Source organism: Pecten maximus, chromosome 3, assembly GCF_902652985.1.
Source record: "Pecten maximus chromosome 3, xPecMax1.1, whole genome shotgun sequence".
NCBI lineage: Eukaryota > Metazoa > Mollusca > Bivalvia > Pectinida > Pectinidae > Pecten > Pecten maximus.
In genome coordinates this window covers 13,973,066-13,991,328 of record NC_047017.1, presented here as the reverse complement: position 1 = coordinate 13,991,328, position 18,263 = coordinate 13,973,066, and the positions used below count along the sequence as shown (strand labels likewise).

The following is an 18,263-nucleotide window of genomic DNA, read 5'->3' as shown; positions in this document are numbered from 1 at the left end:
CTGCGAAAGCAGGAGACGTATCGGGACCACAATGTTGTCGGCGGCGCCCGCAATAGAGTTTTCTGTGCGATAACTCAACTTTCCTTGGGCTAATCGAACCCAAACTTTATACAGACATTCCTTACCAAAATTGATTGCATGGGATTGTTTTTTAGACCCAAAGGTCCAAGGTGAAGGTCAATATTACTAAAAATAGGTAATTAGTTCCCATGCCATAACTCAAGTTTCGTTTGGCTGATCAAGCTAAAACTTCATACTGACCTTCCTTACCAAAGAGGCTTGCTTTCCAGGTCTGAAGGTCAAAGGTCATGGCCACTGTTGCTAAAAAAAAAAAAAAGGGTTTCCGTGTGATAATTCAAGTTTTCTTTACTTTGACTGATCAAGCTTAAACTTCATGCAGATCTTCCTTACCAAACGTGCTTGCATGAGATTGCTTTTTCAGACCCGAAGGTCAAAGGTCAAGGTGATTGTTACTAAAAAAGAATATTTGTTTCCCTTGTGATAACTCTTGTAATCACCCAACTTTTTGCTCAGTCGTCACTTCTACTTCCATGGAATTCTTGTTTTTAATCAGCAATCAAACCTGTGTTTCTCAGTTGTACTTTCCACAATTTTCCTTGATTTGGTAATCAAAATTTTACTGGCCATGGTATGATTGCAAATAAACAGACATTTTGATTTATTGATCTAATCATATTCAGTCAGGGTTTTCGATGGATTCAATGTAGGTTGTAAAATTGATGGCAGCATATTTATAAAGTTGGCAATAGATCAATTCTTTCATAGTAAAAATTGCAACCTCAAGCCATCAAGCTCTGATATCAGAAGTTACTTGCATATGTGAACAAATAATATTTCAGTCTAAATGTATATATAATGTCAAACCAGATAGTGTTGTGATGTAGCTTGTCAAACCAGATAGTGTTATGTAGCTTGTCAGACCAGATAGCGTTGTATGTAGCTGTGGATGGATGGTTTATATTTTGTCTGTCTAGTTGATATGGCAGAAATCCATAATTTATACAGAATTTTGGTGTTCAATTACCCTTTTTTACAAAGAATAAAGATGTTTTCAGCTTCCTGTTTCATAGAATGTTGTCTAGTTAATTATTGTGTTGTTATTTGTTAGAGAATCTAAAACGACTTTATTAGTGGAACCAGTCTAAAAAGTTTGGAAATCTGGATCTGCTGGACTGGTTTGATTTCTGTTAAAAAAGTTGTTTTTGATAGAGTTATTTTTATTGATGTTGATCATGCTGTGAAATCTCCTTAAAAAATCTGGACTCCTTGTTCTTGTATAACATTGAGTTTGTGTGTTGTGTTTAATAGAATAAAAAGGAAGTTGTTATCTTCTACTTTACTGCCAACAGGATATAAGTGTTGTGTGAGAGGATGCCAGAACTACTGGATCCAGAACTTACCAGAAGATTAAATATGTCATCAATCTTCAGACAAAACAGTTTTCAGGGAGGAGATATATTCGTGTTTTGTATTAATTTCCTTCAGGCCTATTGAACTTAATACAGTACAGTAGTTTATTGATGTTATGGAGTTTTCAGTGAAAACAAATTTGTGGTCGAAAGTTTAGCATTTGGCAATATGGTATGATATGGTTGATACTCAAAGTTTATTTGATAATGCTTGGTTGTTATGATGTAAATTATGTAATACAGAATATATAATAAGATACTATATACAAACTGTAGTGTGGGAGAAATATGTGTATTGTTAAGAAAGGTATTGTAAAGAAGATATGTTTTTGCTCTATGAATGTTTGTTTCATGCCAGATTATGTTTACAATTTCGCTTCAGGTGTAGAGGAAGAAATCCACCAAATTGTTGCAACTGCTGGTAGCCAATATATTCCTTTGTATAAATTGGCTTGTCATCAGTGTAATATATATCCATCTTGCTACAAAGTGAACCATTAACTTATTAGTTAGATAGATATGGTAAAAATTAGTTATCATGATAGTCTCAACATTTATTGTTTCACTTGCAGGAAAGAACAAACAGCCAAAACTTGAGGAAGTATTGAACCTTTTGGCATCAGGCTTCATCAAGGGAGGTTTTGGCTTCCTGAAGAGTTCCACAGCAGGGGAAATGATTAAAGGCAGTGGAGCCATTAATAGGGAGATTCGTGTTGGTGTGACCCATGTAAGTGTGGATGTTTGCCGTATACTTTCTGGTAAACTTTCAACAATCTCATTTGTAGTACTGACACTAGATATATACACATCTACCAGTAACAATAGGTTTATAAGGAAACTAGCATACAATAAGCTCTTTGATGTAACAAAAAAATTCAGATGGTACTAATGAATTTCAATCATTGCTTTCAAATTTAAAAAATTAGAAAATATCTTCTTTCTTTCTTACATAAAAATTACTTGTACTATTCAATTGAATATTATCCAGCATGAGTAGATTCATGTTTTCTGATATGAATTATGAGTAGGGATCCACTGAGTATACAACTTGAGTTATCCATTCCTTCATTGCTCAATGAGTACCCAGAAAGGAACCACTCTAACAGTATATCCTATGTTATATCTTGCAGGCATACATTGAGTTCGTGAAGTGTATGGGAGGGTTGTGGCTGGAGAGGAACATCTCTATGTTCCTGAACCATGTCCTTGACCTTGTGGCAAGTCCCAAGTCTACACCCACACATGTTGATGCTGTGTATGCACGAAAATGCGTCCTCTTCATCATCAGATCTTCAATTGGAGGACTGCTCGGTGAAAAGGCACAAATTGCTGCTGCCAAGGAGATATGTCAGATCATTGTCAAACAGATGAATGCAGCAGGTAGCTATATAACACCAGAAATATCTGCAAAGATTTGTCAGTTCTCAAATTGTTTTGTTGTATAAACATTTTTAACTTTTGAAAACAAATGATTTGGTATATTCCATATGTTCTAATGATGTTTGGTATACAAAACATGTTTAACAAAAATATTTATTCGTGATAGTAAATATAGATTGTTGTATTCTGTTTACTGTTTCAACCATAGATATCTCTGTCACTTTAGGTGAGGCAGTGGCAGACTCTGTAGATGGGAAGTCCCAGAACTGGGATGTGATGGGCAGTCAGCATGTACTTGTGTGTGCTTTACATGAACTAGGCAGTTTGGTACTGAGGCTGGGAACGTCAGCCAGTCCACTGGTGTCTGAACCTGCCACAGGTAAGATCAGGGCCAGTACTTCTGTACCAACTAAAGGTATATTTCAGTGATATGCATCTCCATTTAAAAGAAATTACATTGTGTGAATTGTTCTTTATCAATGGGTAACGATACCTAGTTATAATTAATTTTGATGATACATTTGAAAGGTACAAAAAAATTAATAACACATGAAAGATGACTGGAATTACACTTTTGAAATTAAAACTGTACAAAGTAAGTATACATGCAGTGATAACATTCAACTAATATTTAATTATCAGATGATGCAAATTTTGACATCTTTTGAGGAATATATGTATTTCTGTGTTCTTGAATTTGAAAGTAAAAAATAAAAACATCTGATATGTAATACAGGTATAATAGAGCCTGTTGTGTCCGTGCTGATCCATCCATGTCATGCGGCTCGACTGGCCGCCTCCTGGTGTCTGGGCAGTATCTCTGTGGCCCTACCCTCACAACTCACACCTCTCTTAGATCGCTGTGTGGAACGCATGGAGAAACTCAAGTCCTCGCCTGAGGCTGTGTCAGGCTACAGTAGTGCGCTGGCTGCCTTGTTAGGCAGGGTATACCAATGTCCACTGGGTATCCCCCACGGCAAAGGCAAGGTAAGAAACTACTGACCAGTATACCAATGTCCACTGGTTATTTCCCATGATAAAAGAAACTGAGTTGTGAAATGAAAGGTAAATTATATATGTAAAAAGTAAACCGTACGGTAATAATAAGGTACATGTAAACTATATTTCAATTTTACAGACTTGTCAGAATATCAAGCAGATGAAATAATCAAATATTAATTAGCTCCCTGAAAGTACATTCACTCTTTAAACAGCTGAGAAGATTTCACTTGTTAAATTTTCTCTCAGACTTTATCCATTGAAAGTTGTTGGTCTGTTATCAGAAACATGTAATTGAATGCTTAGATTTTCTCCTTTTGAATTTTTGATCCATTGAAAATTAAATGTTGCTATCAGAAAAATCTAAATCAATTTACAAGTATTTGGTGATGTTTAAATTGCTTCATTTTTTAATTGAGTGTTTATTGATTTTATCAACCTGTTTGTAGCACTTGTTCAGCATAGCCGAGGAGTTACTGCGGACAGCCTCACAGAACAGCCGTCTTTCCTTACAGAGAACACAGTCTGGATGGCTACTCCTCGGCTCACTGATGACATTAGGTATACACATCTGCTTCATCAGCCTAACATCACAAAGGACGCTTATCTGATCATTTGGACCCAGTAATAGTCCCATTAGTGATCAGCAAACGTATTTAATTATTCACCAAAGTATTATCGTCTCGGCTTTAGATACTGCTTTTGCTGCAGATTTATTGAATCATAAAAGGTGTTTAAATTTGTTAGATGGAGAGGCAAATTTTGTATTTCAGCTTGATAGCTGATTACTTCTTAAATCAAATATTTAAAGTATTGGTAGTGTCACCAAGGAGGTTGTTATCTCATTCATGATTACTGACTGTACAGGTTTACTGTGTATATAGAGGTTTGTACTGCTATGTGTACACTGAATCTCTGCATCCTGTGTAATGTTACTAAATACAGTAATCTTGGTGAAAACCACCATCACCCCACATAAAACATAACAGTTTGATGATTTGTAAGTTTTACATGTTGGTGCATACCATAAGGGGCTGCGGTGGCCGAGTGGTTAAGGTGTCCTGACACTTTATCACTAGCCCTCCACCTCTGGGTTGCGAGTTCGAAACCTACGTGGGCAGTTGCCAGGAACTGACCGTAGGCCGTTTTTTCGCTCTTCGCTTTCCTCCACCTTCAAACCTGGCACATCCTTAAATGACCCTGGCTGTTAATAGGACGTTAAACAAAATAAAACCAAAAACCAAAGTATACACAACATAACGAAATACCTAATTAAATTAATCCTGGTCTGTTTAGCCATGGATGTCATTAAGCCAGATTATCATTGTAGGGTTACTGGTAGTTCTATACTAAAATCTCTCTAGACCACGGATACCACATACCCAGATATGTAAAATTTGTCCCCATATTATACTTGACTTTTCACCCATCAGGGCCCCCTGTGGTAAGAAACCATCTACCCCGTATGCTGTTATTATGGAGGAACGCATTCCCACGTTCCACCAAAGAATTAGAGGCAGAAAAGATCCGAGGCGACTCCTTCACATGGCAGGTCACTCTGGAGGCTCGGGCGGGTGCACTAGGAGGTGAGTTCTGGAAACTTCAGAGTTACAAAATACAATAATGCATAATAGTTTATAAAGGGATTTCATGATCCCAAAGCAATATATGTTGTAGTTTCATAAATTAATTACTAACTATGCTGAATTTGCATCTGTTTGTAAGTGAAATTGCCTGTATATATTTGATCGGATATTTCAAAGCATCTTCTAATAAAGAGACTGAGAATGATTAAAATGTAGTTGATGTTAAAAGTATTGGAAATATCATTGAGGAGTTTGTCATGTTGTGATATTAGTTTTAAAAAATATGGAGTATGGAGTAATTCTGAAATTGATTTCTGGTTCCATTTCAGCCATGTACAGTTTCTTACAGCACTGCCGTGAACTTGTCACGGAGGACGTTATTCGCCGACTGTTGGCGCCTCTGGAATGTGCTCTCCTCATGTTTTCACAGTAGGTTCTCATCACAGTCTGTAGACCTGTATGTATTATTGACACTAGTCAGACTTTCATCACCAATCAATAATGAATATGGTGCTCCTGGCAGCATAATTACGTAACCATTGTGGCGTGTCCAGTACAACACAGGTTTACACTGTAATGTTACACATCAAAGCTTCATTATGCTGTCTGCTGGTCATGTCATTATGAAGGAATGTTGGTATTGATTTTCTGGAGATTAAACAACATTATTGTAATGCTGAAACACCAGGTGACATATGATTGAATGATAATTTCAGCAAAAATTTAATTTGAAAATAGTAAATTTAAAATATTTGATATGTATTTGTATCATTTTCCATTTCCTATAAAAATGTTTATTTCAAATTTCAATGAGTATTATGTGTGTTTTGACATAGGATCCTAAGTACTATAATTATCCTCAAAATCATTGATAAGCCCCTGTTCCTAGTATAAAAAAAGTTCAGTATTAAAGTTTTGGGAGGACTTATTTGAAAGCATTGATGATTTTGCAAAAATTAAGAAGGGAACTTTTTTGTGGGCAGAGGCTTGTTTATTGATAAATATGGTAAAGTTGTTTAGACAGTTTAAATTATATGATGACATTTCTTTGTCACCAGCCTGCCAGGTGTGATCAAGCATTATGGGACCCAGCTGAAGGCCAGTGCTGCCATGGTCCGACTGCGGCTCTATGATGTCCTGTGTTTATTGCCCCCTGAATCATTTGAAGGTACAGAGGTTGTGTTTGCTACAATGTCCTAGCTTTCTGTCAACAATAAATTTGATGTCCTTTTAGAACCATAAATAATGCGGAAAATAGCATGAAAAAATGTGTTTCTTGAAATTTAAACATTGTTTTTGATAAATCCTTACTGGGATATATAAAAAAGTTCAAACTGGGGTGTAAATATCGTCATTGTCATCAATGGTCTATATGCCTTCATATGTTAAACATTGTAAATGTGAAGAAACCGACATCAATTTTTTTTCTAGCTTGGTTTAATACTAGAATATCAATGATAATATTAACTTTTAAACATTCTTACTCAACACAATCACCCTTGAAGTTTACTACAACAGATTAATAAAAGTCAGGAATTTCATGAAGTTATATTTGAGACTTGGTTTGCTTCACAATATATCTTATCTATAGGAAAATAACAAACTCAGAAAATGACATAGTGTTTTTATGGCCTCTGGAAATTGCATCTGTAAGCTAAATTCACTGTATATCATTATTCCAATGATATAATTAAATGTTCAGATGTAATTTACTAGAATATAAACATTTGTGTTTACACAGGAACATACACAATGTTACTGAGGGAATTGGTGGCGGAGTTCACGCTGACCGACAACCCTGCCAATACCACCACCTCACTGCTGCGGTCAATGTGTCACGTGGATGACAGCGTTATCCTGGGCTCCTGGCTGCAGGAGACTGACCACAAGGCTATAGAGGACCAGGTAAGGCAGACTGACCATATCACTAGCCATCACCAGGTCACTAAGTTGTCTGACCGATATACTGTAGATCTTGCACAGTTATAAGAGTGTTGTAGATCTTAATTTTGAATAGTTTGGATAATTTTAATCAGACTTTGCATTGAAACCCCACAGTACAGAATTCTAAATATTATTTTATTAACACAAACATTTTCTTGTTTTTTTTTTTGTTTTTTTTTTCAAATATGGTCTCAGATTTGAATTAAACCATAATTATATTAATAGAGCAAGCATTAACACATACACTGTTCAGAAATCAAATTAATTCAAAAGCACACCAAAAGATATATCTTCTTTAAACTTGACTGTGGTGTTTGCAAGAATCGCACAGAACTAGCATCCATTTAATGCCATCATTATGATATAATAGCCTGTTTTGAAAATTACGTTTGATTAATGATGCAGAGAGAATTTGCAGTCTCATTTCTTTACCTATTCCGATATACTCAGTTGACTGTTATGATTTTAGTTTGAACCCAATCGTAAAGTGGATAAAGAAATAGTAAGTATCTTGGGAACCGTGTCTTGACAACGGATAGACATCTTGGTTTTTGACGCGGGAATGCAAAAAGGTGTTTTTGTTATATAATAATGTTTTCTTATAGATATATAGTCTCTCAAAAATGCATGGAGACCATTAGCATATTTTGCCACATTTTTTTCCTAGTCGGGATGATCCTGCGTGAAGAATGTCATCAATTTCCGTGTCTGCCTAACATGTGTCAAATAAAAGAGTTTCTAACATATGACCAAGATTGTTGTTTACATTTGAGCAATGCAGGAAATATAATTGAGAAAACGAGAATTTCTAAACTTGTTATTAGATTTAATTTCATATGTAATCAAAGCTTATAAATACTAGTACTGGTAGTGCAAATATGGCATGTACGCTTCAGTGGTAACAATGTCTATAGATTAATTTTACTCAAACAATGGAGTGTAAGATGTTATTAAGGAACGGTCATTCTGATGACTAAATCACATTGAGTCAAGTGAGACTGTGTGACATTGAAATTCAGGTTACAGAAAAACCTGCCTTGAGTGACTTCAGGAGGGACTGATACACTTACTTTGATAAACCTGCGTGTCGGTAAACTCAGAAAAACGGACAGGAAAACAATTTACTAACACTAGAAAGGACGTGGATCATTTAGGTCAGAGAGACAGAAAAACTTATCATTTGGGATAAAAACTTTAGTGTTGGACATTTGAGTCCAGTTTCATTAAATAATCCCATACCAGTGAACCGTGAACAATGAAATATGTTTCCTGTCTGTCCGTCTTGTACACATGTAGGTTTTGTAAGTAAAGCAAAGTTTGTCAGCGCTCTAGTGGTTTCATTCCTTCAGGGATTTTGATCAAACTTCACATAATGATAAAAGACTATAATGTCTTGGAAAAGTTTGAGTTTCAGGGATTTTGGGTTAAGGTCAAGGTTGCTGTTACTATTTTTAGCAGGGTCTAGTATGCTTGTTGAAGTGAGATTTCAATATAGGAACATTCTTTTAAATATTGCAAGTACCAGTGTATCATATTTGATGTAACAAGATTACCAGGTATTAAATTGTCAACTGTTCGAGGTCCTTGGATCTTACGATTTTCTTCCTGTAGAGATACATGGTGTGTGAATACCCATATACATGTACTACGAGTTACGTACATTGACGAGTTTCAAGCAACATGGACATCACCTGATCAAGCACATACGAGCGTCCTGAACATTGTCCAATAAAGTGAATGGTGTTGTGCTAGTCATTGAGATAAAAGTTAATGTATCTATGAAAAGTTACATTCGATGAATTACTTAAATGATAGATTTTGATTCACCGGTGGTTGGTTTAAAGTAGAAGTGCTTTGTAGATTATATTTGAAGCCTTAGTTCAGTTGACACTTGATGATCAGAAAATGTCTTGAACAAATCTCACTGATGTATTTGTCATGTTTTCTCCATACTTTCATCTCTGTGGGTCTTTGAGAGGTTTTAGTCATGAGACTGTAAATTTTCCTCTGTATTCCCTTTATCTAACTGCTAACATTTACCTCTCTCTCCTGTGACTCTTGCATGTCAGCAAGTTAGACCATCTTCACATCAGTACGAATCAACCACACATGTACACTTAACACAACAGCCAGGTTTGTCTACATATTTTGTCAGCATTTTGATTTCTGATTTAAATATTTTGCATGACTTGATCACTTTCACTAAGGATTCCATACTGTAAATCATTCCACAAAAACAAGAGTTTCAATATCAATCTCACAATGGAATGAGCAGACCCGTGAAGTATGACAAACTAACTGCATTTTTGAAGTGATTGTTGTGACATCGCCTCTGTCTTGCCGCTTTTATATACCACACAGAATGTAGCAGTAGGAAACTGATCCCATCTGTGTGACCTTGACTCCTGACCTAAAGTGTGTGACCTTGGGAGATTTAAATATCTTGAAAATGAAAAATCCCTGAATCTAATAATATTCAAAAGAATTATTCTTGAAAATGAAAGTTTTATTATCAACATATGAATCTGTTTCCTTTTTGTATACTGAACTTTTGAATAATTTTCTCTGTTTTTAAGAATGGCCAAGGGGATGTTGCAGAAAGCTGGAGAAAATTATTTTTACTTCAATGCACCAATATCAAGTATCATGACATTCATTTAGAAATTTAAAAAGTCATTCTCTTGAGAGAAAAAGGATTCATTTCTGTTTCATTTACATTATTTACTTAGGGGATACATTGTATATCAAAGGGACATAGATCAGCTATATGAGGCTAGTACATGAGTATTTATTTTTATAGTTGCAGCCAAACAGTGCGTCAGGATCTGGAGCCCTTGAACATGATTCACAATCCCTGTACGCACGCTACCCCCCTGTAAGTATACATTACTTATATATACGAAATCATAACTTCTCAGGGCTTTCTGCCTTCAGTTACATATACCTACAGATTTGGCTATAATCTCTTATCCTATTGAATAACATTATTGCTTTACCTGAGCACAACCATTTGGAAAGAACAGTCAAAGGGTAAAGATGACCATAACGACGTTGTTATGGTCATCTTTACCCTTTGACTACTAAACTTTACGGCCCGACTCTTGTATTCCTTGTGGAATCCGTCGGCTGGGTAACACAGAACCATACCAAACTTTTAACACCGACGTTGGATCTCCCACCTCCCGTACATTTGGAAAGAAATAAGGAAGTTTTCATACCAACTGATAGATAGAGATATTGTCCAATAGATGTGATTTTTGAATACATTGTAATGTGAAAACATGTGTTGGTGTCCAAAACATATATTATGCAATGATATTCTTTACAGAGTGAGCCAATCCCGGGCCCCCTTCCCTTAGGTGTGGCAGTGATTGACAGTTCGGTGAAGTTGTATGGTCTTGTCTTTCCTCGGGTAGCTAACAAACACAGGTACCAGATGCTGCAGCACTTTAACGAGTGTATAAAACAGGCAAAGGCTTCCCGTCAGCAGGCTGTGCAGATGAATATCTTCACTGCTGTACTGTGTGCTCTCAAGGTAATCAGTCTCTCTTTGTTTTGTCAAAAGGAAATAATGGGGATGAGGGTCGATGACAATAAAAGGACAATGAATTAAATGAGGATTAGAATGCCTTTACAATCTGGGAAAATTTGAAAGCAAATATATTGTAATTTTTGCGAAAAGTAAATGGTTTCTATCAAAAGATTTTTAATTTACTAAATCATGATAATGGAGGATGAATTTTGAATTACAACATTAGAGATCAATACAAAGAATTGGAACCATTTTATCATTGTCCAAGAAATAAAAAATCACCAATCAATCAAACATTTGTTATTAAATAAATTGTTTTTAGGTCACCTGAGACGAAGTCTCAAGTGACCTATTCTAATCGCCTTTTGTCCGTCGTCGTCCGTCGTGCGTCGTGCGTCCGTAAACTTTTTACATTTTCGACTTCTTCTCCAAAACCACTTAACAAAATTCAATGAAATTTGGCAGAAAGTTTCTATGGCTGAAGGTCAACCAAAATTGTGAATTATATGGTCCCCACCCCCCAGGGGCCTGAGGGGTGGGGCCAAAAAGGGTCAAATTGACTAAAACTTCAAAAATCTTCTTCTCTACTCTTTATAGATGAAAGGGTCTTGTGTTGCTTCACCAAAATTGTGAATTGCATGACCCTGGGGTCTCACGTTTGCCCCTGGGGATGGGGTAAACTTTACTATAGTTTATATAGGGAAATCACATTTTTGACTATTATTTGTTGGATTTCTATTGGAATTCATTCTAACTTGTATCAAATTATCAGCATGGGATGACAGTTTGATGGTATGTACATGTTGGCCCTAATTGACCCCCAGGGGCTGGTGGGCGGGGCCAAAAAGGGTCAAATTGACTAAAATTTCAAAAATCTTCTTCTCTACTCTCAGATATGGTAGAATCAAATACTCTTCATAGATGGAAGGGTCTTAAGGTGCTTTACCAAAATTGTGAATTTCATGACCCTGGGGTCTCAGGTTTGCCCCTGGGGAAGGGGTAAACTTTACTATAGTTTATATAGGGAAATCACATTTTTGACTATTATTTGTTGGATTTCTATTGGAATTCATTCTAACTTGTATCAAATTATCAGCATGGGATGACAGTTTGATGGTATGTACATGTTGGCCCTAATTGACCCCCAGGGGCTGGTGGGCGGGGCCAAAAAGGGTCAAATTGACTAAAATTTCAAAAATCTTCTTCTCTACTCTCAGATATGGTAGAATCAAATACTCTTGATAGATGGAAGGCTCTTTAGGTGCTTTACCAAAATTGTGAATTTCATGACCCTGGGGTCTCACGTTTGCACCTGGGGAGGGGGTAAACTTTACTATAGTTTATATAGGGAAATCACATTTTTGACTATTATTTGTTTGATTTGTATTGGAATTCATTCTAACTTGGTTCAAATTATCAGCATGGGATTACAGTTTGCTGTTATGTACATGTTGGCCCTGGTTGACCCCCAGGGGCTGGTGGGCGGGGCCAAAAAGGGTCAAATTGACTGAAATTTCAAAAATCTTCTTATCTACTATATGTTAAAATCAAATACTCTTCATAGACTGACCCCATTAGGACTGATGGGTGGGGCCAAAAAGGGTCAATTTAGTTGGCCGAAATATTTCAAATCTCAGGTGACCGTTAAGGCCCTTTGGGCCTCTTGTTATGTTTAACTGACATTCTGTCGTAAATTGTTTGACATTGGTATCCGATGTTATTTTGTAACAATGCTGTTCACAACAGAGCCTGTCGGATACCAAGTCCAGTATGGGACCTGATGAGGTGAAGAAAGCTGCTTTCAATCTTATTATGGTAAGTTCGCATGTGATGTGTTGCATATTATAATTGGCTGTGACAAAAATTACCCTTATCCTGAATCCAGTATTAGAGAGATCCAATCTGTAAATTGTGTATATAATGAATAGCTGCATGTGAAGAGTGTCAACCCTATCCCAAGTCCAGTATTTTTATGAAGGTCCCATGTTTAAATGTATATTGTGTACTACAGGGAGCCCTGAGTAGTACCAACCCTATCTTGCGATGTGCGGCTGGAGAGGCTCTAGGTCGAATGGCACAAGTGGTGGGTGACAGTCGCTTCATAGCCGACATGGCCCAGTACAGCTTCAACAGGTAAGGACATTCTGTGTGTGGACCTAGGATAATACTGTTTGGAGCGGTACATTTGATTGATAAACTTTGTACCTTAGTAGGAATTAAAATTTGTTTTAATAAATTAGCAATTGTTATAAATTGAATTTATATATAGGTATATATTTGTTAGATTAAAGAGGTCTCCAAAATGATATTGAATTTGTTGGTTACGTTTGTTTCAGTTTGAAATCAGCACGCGATGTGGTCAGCAGAACCGGTCATTCTCTGGCCCTTGGCTGTCTCCATAGATATGTCGGGGGTATGGGGTCAGGTCAGCACCTCAACACCAGTGTCAGCATCCTGTTGGCTCTCGCCCAGGACTTTAACTCTCCAGTCGTACAGGTAGGTAGTCGGGTGTGCCAGGGATTATAAATCCTTGAGAGGAATTATTTCTATCGTGGAGATTAGATAATGAAAACCCAAAATGATCATTTACTTTAATTATATCAATGTGTTTAATTCCATATATTTGTTAATTCAAAGATATTAAAGATAATTCCATATATTTGTTAATTCAAAGATAAGATAATGACCATAATGTAATTTATTGTGTTGTTACTGCAGGATAATTACTTCACTGAATCAAAGATCAATAAAAGATATTAACATTGTTGGTGAAAAAATAATATATGAACTTTTAATTTGGTAGGTTCTGTAAGATTTTTCTGAAATGCTCCTTTGGTAATGTAGGTGTGGGCATTACATGCCTTAGCCCTGATAGCGGATTCTGGTGGACCAATGTTCCGTAGTTATGTGGAGCCCACACTGTCACTAGTACTACAGCTACTACTGTCTGTACCTCCCTCTACTGTGGATGTCCATCAGTGTCTCGGCAAGTGTCTGTCTGCCCTCATCACCTCGATAGGACCAGAGCTACAGGGTATGTCACATAGCATAAACACACACCAAAAAGTTGGTCAATGGATGTATATAATAAATTTGTGTAAAGGAAAGATTGTGACAATAGCAAAGAGTATACCATGTACATACTGTGTTGTAATCATCATCAACTAAGGAGGAGAAATTCATAGAATTTATCTAAAACAGTACACGTTTACTTAAGTTACAAATTACTCCTAAATTTGATTTGCAGGTAACAGTGGGTCGATAGCCACAGCTCGGCTGTACTGCCTGGTATGCTGTGCCATTATGCAGGACCACCCTGACTCCCTGGTCCAGGCCGAGGCCATCGCGTGTCTACAGCAGCTCCATATGTTCGCTCCACGTCATGTCAACCTCACTTCTCTCGTCCCTCATCTCTGTGTAAGTTACCAGGGCAAGATGGACTTAAAGTCTGGTTAAATGGAAGACATTTGGTACAGTAGACCAAACAGTAGCTGTAGTAGAAGACGTTTGGTACAGTAGACAAACCAGTAGCTGTAGTATAATTTTGCTGGTACAGTAGACCAAACAGTAGCTGTAGTATAATTTTGTGTCTTTTGTAGAAGTGTTTGGACCTAATAGTATTTGTAGTGAATGTAATAAATAAATTAAGATTTTTAAAGAGAAGCTGAATGAAAAAACCTTTGAGATTTGAAATGTCTGTGTTGCCAAATGGAAGTTTTTACCATGAATTTACATTTCAGGAAACGCTCAAGAGTGCTCACCTACTACTACGACGAGCAGCTGTTGCATGTCTACGCCAACTGGTCACACGAGAGGCAGAAGAGGTCAGTGAACAGGCTCTCAAGGTCGTTAATGAGACAAGTAGCCTGTACTCAACGCCGGCCAGTACTACGTCTGTTAATGAGAACGGTGTGGAGGGTCAGCTGTATGGTATGTTGGACACAGAAATTGACGGCAAGCTGATCTCCGACGTCCAAGATACTTTGGTCAGTCTACTTCAGTCCCTGGCCACTCGGAACCTTACCCGCTGGCTCATGTTACTGAAGGAGGTGCTGTCAGCATCAACAGGTAAATTCTCTATTCTGAATTTTTTGGAGTTGAGAGGAGGAGGGGAATCATAGCGTCGACATGATGTACATAACATAATGTTTCATGTACTGACTAAATATTACAGCAAATAAGGATAAGTTTTATGACTTAATATTGTAGTACATTTTCTCTAAAATATTGATGTTCTAAGTTTTGCAAATAAATAATATTTGAATGAAGTATAACCAATTCTAAATCTAACACAGAAGAATTGTAAATTACTGAAAAGAAAATTTGTCCTATTTTAACACAATTTCAAATGATGTGGCATGGGTTTAATTTAAAACTGCTTGGTAAAAAAAATGATCGTCTATCTTTCAGACACAACCAGTAGTTTACAAGAAGGAGTGGTGGAGGGTGATGATGATAAAGATGATGAAGATGAAGATGAGGGTGCTGAGTTTGAGTTCAAGGCTGCGGAAGCTGATGTAACACATCCAACAGTTGCTCCTAGGTATATACTATTGCGTCACTTTATATCATGCTACAGCTACAATTGTTCAAGTATTAGATAACCTGCGACACGGCCCAAGGTAGAAAATAAAACACCATTGTGAATGATCACTGGATTTGTGATATTTTACAGTGATTTCTATGACCTTGAACACAATATATATATATATGAACAGTAACATTTAACTGTAAGAAATTTCCTCAAGGTGTGGCTGATCTTTTAACATATAAAATTGCTACACGGATATAAGTAATTAAATCTGATATATGTTTTTCTTGATAGGTGGCCCACACGAGTGTTTGCCACCGACTGCTTGAGGAAGATCATTATAGCCTGTGAAGTGGACGAAACACACTACAACTTAGAGAAAGCTAGAGAGTTAAAGGCAAAGACCAGCAATGGTAAGGGGAATGTATTAGAGAAAGCTAGAGAGTTAAAGGCCAAGACCAACAATGGTAAGGGGAATGTATTAGAGAAAGCTAGAGAGTTAAAGGCAAAGACCAGCAACGGTAAGGGGAATGTATTAGAGAAAGCTAGAGAGTTAAAGGCAAAGACCAGCAATGGTAAGGGGAATGTATTAGAGAAAGCTAGAGAGTTAAAGGCAAAGACCAGCAATGGTAAGGGGAATGTATTAGAGAAAGCTAGAGAGTTAAAGGCAAAGACCAACAATATGGTAACGGGAATGTATTAGAGAAAGCTAGGGAGTTAAAGGCAAAGACCAACAATGGTAAGGGGAATGTATTAGAGAAAGCTAGAGAGTTAAAGGCCACGACCAACAATGGTAAGGGGAATGTATTAGAGAAAGCTAGGGAGTTAAAGGCCAAGACCAAAAATGGTAAGGGGACTGTATTAGAGAAAGCTAGAGAGTTAAAGGCAAAGACCAATAATGGTAAGGGGAATGTATTAGAGAAAGCTAGAGAGTTAAAGACCAAGACCAACAATGGTAAGGGGAATGTATTGGAGAAAGCTAGAGAGTTAAAGGCAAAGACCAACAATGGTAAGGGTTGGTATTAGAGAAAGCTAGAGAGTTAAAGGCAAAGACCAGTAATGGTAAGGGGAATACACAGATTGAGGCTTTATATTGATATCAGATGGGGGCTGCAGTAGCCGAATGGTTAAGGTGTCCCGACACTTTATCACTAGCCCTCCACCTTTCAGTTGTGAATTCGAAACCCACGTGGGGCAGTTGCCTGGTACTGTAGGCCAGTGGTTTTTCTCCAGGTACTCCAGGTTTCCTCCACCTCCAAAACCTGGCACCTCCTTAAATGACCCCGGCTGTTAATAGGACGTTAAACATAAACAAACCAAACTAACCAAAGTTGAGATCAGATTATATACCACACTGACAGCTAGCACTTAGTTATAGAAATGTAATCATTTATATCTACTTTACACAAGACAATATATTTCTGTCACATCTGGTATAAAAAAAATTGACACGTCCCCATTATCCAAATTTCAAGCATGCATACATTCATTTTTGGTGCTGTGATTTGTAATTATATTTTATTTCCCATGTTTGCAGTGAACTTCTTAGTGCTACATTTGTCGGAGCTGGTACGGATGGCATTTATTGCCGCCACCTCTGACAGTAACCAACTGAGACTGGCAGGCCTGTCGGCACTACAGGTAAACACTGACCTCAGGAAAAACAATCCAAGCCTGTATATAAACATGAACATAGACCTGAATTAGATGTTCTGATTTTGTATTAAATCAGAAAATAAGCAGAAAAAAGTTTTCAGCTTGCAGTAAAAAATATCTGGATATGTTAAATATAATAAGCTTGCTTTACTTTTGATTTAAGGGTAGATTTAAGGGTAGGGTAAGATCTTTTCTAATATAAACATAAATTATTCCTTTATACAACATATCAATGTCTTCTGTCACATAAATCTATAACATATTCTGGTTGGTTTTCTGTGTACGAATTTCACTGTAATTTATAATATATTCTCACTGGTTTTCTGTTTACGAATTTCACTTTTAATCTATAACGCATTCTGGCTGGTTTCCTGTGTACAAATGTCACTGTAATTTATAACATATTCTCACTGGTTTTCTGTTTACGAATTTCACTTTTAATCTATAACGCATTCTGGCTGGTTTCCTGTGTACAAATGTCACTGTTTATAATTCCAATGTTTTGATTTTGTGACAGGATGTTATAACAAGGTTTGCAGCTGTACCAGAACCAGAGTTCCCTGGTCATGTGATATTAGAACAGTACCAAGCACAGGTAGGAGTTGTTGTAAGGATGTAGAAATCAGACGATAATATAGACACATCACACTTCTCTAGAGATAGACAGGGTTGCCAACCTGTAAGTAGCCCAATGTGGGAAATCTCCCACATTGGGCTCTTCCAATGTGTGAGACTTTTTGACGACGTCGCGGCATCACGGTGTTTTATTATTTGATTAAATGTTATAGAAAAAATATCGGACATTAACAGATATTTAAGCCATTTATTTAATATAAGCTTATCTTCTTGCTTTGAAATCTCCTCCTTTGGAGCAAGCTGGTAGTCAGTAATTTCCTCCTCAAGTGAATCCTTCTCCTCATCCTTGGTGACATTACATGTAATCTAGCTGCCAGTTGTAGAACTTAAAGAACTAAATAAGTTTCCAATAGTTTTTGTAAGTTGATTATTAATAGTTTTATTCAATAGTTTAGGGTTAAGATTATAAAATGTTTTGAAGCAATGGATAACTGTTCTATTTACATCATGTAGGCGTTTGAGATTTTTGGATTTAATTTCTAGTAGATAAAGTATATAGCTCTATGGCTATGTACCAAAAATCCATGTCAAAGAAGGATCATGCAGGGGGAACTTTGCAATCATTTTGT

General features: G+C 36.8%; 1 protein-coding gene across 4 annotated transcripts in view; it reads left to right on the top strand.

Moving 5' to 3' along the window:
• The window catches only part of LOC117323283 (HEAT repeat-containing protein 5B-like), a 76,545-nt gene that overhangs the window by 46,844 nt on the left and 11,438 nt on the right, over nt 1-18,263 (top strand). For 3 of the 4 annotated variants that reach the window (XM_033878407.1, XM_033878405.1, XM_033878408.1), the window contains 22 exons: nt 2,003-2,157; nt 2,561-2,810; nt 3,037-3,189; nt 3,547-3,797; nt 4,259-4,370; nt 5,243-5,395; nt 5,725-5,824; nt 6,454-6,563; nt 7,137-7,300; nt 7,809-7,841; nt 10,140-10,214; nt 10,668-10,874; nt 12,618-12,686; nt 12,883-13,004; nt 13,208-13,367; nt 13,716-13,905; nt 14,119-14,288; nt 14,612-14,939; nt 15,282-15,414; nt 15,697-15,815; nt 16,940-17,043; nt 17,576-17,653. In XM_033878407.1, coding sequence (XP_033734298.1) covers nt 2,003-2,157; nt 2,561-2,810; nt 3,037-3,189; nt 3,547-3,797; nt 4,259-4,370; nt 5,243-5,395; nt 5,725-5,824; nt 6,454-6,563; nt 7,137-7,300; nt 7,809-7,841; nt 10,140-10,214; nt 10,668-10,874; nt 12,618-12,686; nt 12,883-13,004; nt 13,208-13,367; nt 13,716-13,905; nt 14,119-14,288; nt 14,612-14,939; nt 15,282-15,414; nt 15,697-15,815; nt 16,940-17,043; nt 17,576-17,653 — 3,236 coding nt within the window. The remainder of the gene's footprint in view (nt 1-2,002; nt 2,158-2,560; nt 2,811-3,036; nt 3,190-3,546; nt 3,798-4,258; nt 4,371-5,242; nt 5,396-5,724; nt 5,825-6,453; nt 6,564-7,136; nt 7,301-7,808; nt 7,842-10,139; nt 10,215-10,667; nt 10,875-12,617; nt 12,687-12,882; nt 13,005-13,207; nt 13,368-13,715; nt 13,906-14,118; nt 14,289-14,611; nt 14,940-15,281; nt 15,415-15,696; nt 15,816-16,939; nt 17,044-17,575; nt 17,654-18,263) is intronic. The other variant, XM_033878406.1, reaches the window with a different exon arrangement.